Raw genomic sequence first — 2,400 nt, forward strand, 5'->3', positions numbered from 1 at the left:
GACTTTTGTCGTTTCTAGGTGGCGCGCTTCCTCTCTCTTTATTCTTTCTTCTGCTTTGGTGCTAACTCTGTTGTCGGACGTGTTTGATTTCAGGTTCCGCTTTGTTAGGGTCCATCTCTTTTTTCTCCTTACTAGATCAAATTATCTTGTTGTTTCTCAATTGGATGTAGTTATGTTGAATCTGATTATTTGTTATCTCAATTGCTTCATTGTGTTGAATTCATTAATATGCCTCATCACTTGCGTTGGATTGTAATGGAATTTGCAATATCAGATTTAAGTATGATGACGATTATCTTGCTTAATGTCGAGTAGGAAATGTAAATCTTGATGATCACATGTTTTTTCCCCCCTTTTTTTCAGTTATTGATCAGTTCCGAGACCGACCTTGAGAGATGGTTGTGGGAGAGATTCAGGTTTAGTAAGGATCCCAGCTTGTCAAGATCAGACATTCCCTTAATCCTCAATCCATACTTGTATCTTTCGCGATCATCTTTTAGGTAGATTTGCTTAAATTTTGTGACGATGCTCCTATTATCTGGACAATGATTATTACCCTGAAACTTCATATTTGAAACAGATGTGTGCTTAACATATGAAAACCAATCAGCAATGAAAAGAGGAAATACCAAATGGAAGGAAGGGCGAGATATCTGGTGGCAGGTTAGTAGACTTATATTGTCAGATTATGGATCATTTCCCTGTATAATACAATCGTGTTATTTGTACAATGCGCGATGTGCTTCTTTTCGTGGGCATGATTTTGCAATTACCGTAGAAAGTTTCCACTGTCTTCAAATCAAGTAGCATATACATTGTTTCTATTAAGTTATTAACCTATTTAGATGGAAAAGGGAAATTGTAGCATTTCATTTCCAAGTGGTTTACTAATCATGACAACTTAGAGTCGATTTGACATCCTTTCGGTTCTGTAGGATGTAGTTCCAAAGTACCCTAGTTCTTGTGCTGTTGAATGGGTTGATGCCGAAGATCCGTTGTTCCTGCTTTACACTAGTGGAAGCACCGGAAAACCTAAGGTAACAATGTATCATTTATTTAATTGATTCTTTTGCTTGGTCAATGTCTTATATAATCCGTGGGGTCTTATTGTAGGGTGTCGTGCATACAACAGGAGGATACATGGTTTACACCGCAACGACATTCAAGTATGCATTTGATTACAAGCCTTCAGATGTCTACTGGTAAGATTGTCCGAGTAACCCAGATGCAATATTGTTATGGGTCTATCTATCATATGTAAAAAAAGAATCCAAAAATATTTTGCTCGCTGTCACTTTCTTGATGTCGTTGCTTTTCGAGTAAAATACACGAGCTCTTCTTTCTTCTACGTTTTACTTATTTTGAAAGCCAATTAGCTCAAATGGGAGAGCATTGTGCAATGCACAAGATGTGGGTTCGACTCCCATATTGGCTATGAAATACCAAATCTTTCTTTTATTCTAAGAATGAAATAATGTAATTGGTAATCCTATTTCCACTTCTTATCAAGGATCTAAAGACAAAAAAAGATGAGGAAATTGGACACTTTTTCATGCATGTACAGGGTTGTTTAATGCACATAGGTTGCTTTTTCATGCATCTAATAGGCTATATGGGACTCGAACCCATACCTTGTGTAAAATTTGCACATTGCTCTACCATTGAGCTAATAGCCTTTAAAATACGCTAAACAAATACGAGTATGTAATAACGGGCGTATCATATGATTATGCCCCCTAAATAATCGACATAAGTACATTAAATCACCTTCAGAGTCATTTCATTTATTTCATGCACATAAAACCTTATTTCATGCACATAGAACCTTATTTTATGCACATATAATTTTATTTCATGCACATAGACACTTATTTCATGCGCATATATTTTTATTTGATGCACATAAAACCTTATTTCATGCACATATAATCTTATTTCATGCCCATATAAAATTAACGTCCTTAACCAAAAGTAATTAGTATCATAATATAACCAACTGATGCAATTGAACAACTTTTTCATGCACATAGAGCCTTATTTTATGCACATAGAACCTTATTTCATGCAAATATAATTTTATATATGCCAACACTTATTTCATGCACATAGAACCTTATTTCATGAACATAGAACCTTATTTCATGCACATAGAATCATATTTCATGAAAATAAAATGTCTTAAAAAAACTATTGTATAAAAGAGCACATCCAAAAATCCTTGGAAGAAACTCAAATCACAACTGAACTGATGCTAAAAGTTTACTTATTGTATTGCTTTTTAAATTTTACTTTCAATACAGACTACCGGTAATTAGCTAATCACAAGAGAATGAACGTCAAATTAGCCAAAGACGAAATTAGGGGAAAATGCCTATGGAAAGATAAAGAGAGAGCAATGAG

The 2,400-nt window shown here is 34.6% G+C and overlaps 1 protein-coding gene across 1 annotated transcript; it reads left to right on the forward strand.

The window, feature by feature from the left end:
* The first annotated feature begins 564 nt into the window (after window positions 1–564).
* LOC141602594 (acetyl-coenzyme A synthetase, chloroplastic/glyoxysomal-like) lies at window positions 565–1,211 on the forward strand. The gene is made up of 3 exons (XM_074422797.1): window positions 565–663; window positions 936–1,037; window positions 1,114–1,211. The coding sequence occupies exons 1-3, from the start codon at window positions 613–615 to the stop codon at window positions 1,204–1,206; spliced, it is 246 nt and encodes an 81-aa protein (XP_074278898.1). The 5' UTR covers window positions 565–612; the 3' UTR covers window positions 1,207–1,211.
* The last annotated feature ends 1,189 nt before the right edge of the window (window positions 1,212–2,400 follow it).

This window comes from Silene latifolia, chromosome 9 (genome assembly GCF_048544455.1).
Source record: "Silene latifolia isolate original U9 population chromosome 9, ASM4854445v1, whole genome shotgun sequence".
NCBI lineage: Eukaryota > Viridiplantae > Streptophyta > Magnoliopsida > Caryophyllales > Caryophyllaceae > Silene > Silene latifolia.

Bases quoted from the DNA above. Each gene is read 5' to 3' on its own strand.
- LOC141602594 (XM_074422797.1), top strand. From the start codon at position 613: ATGAAAAGAGGAAATACCAAATGGAAGGAAGGGCGAGATATCTGGTGG. The intron at 664-935 runs GTTAGTAGACTT...TCGGTTCTGTAG, and splicing joins GGCGAGATATCTGGTGGCAG to GATGTAGTTCCAAAGTACCC. The intron at 1,038-1,113 runs GTAACAATGTAT...GTCTTATTGTAG, and splicing joins GAAGCACCGGAAAACCTAAG to GGTGTCGTGCATACAACAGG.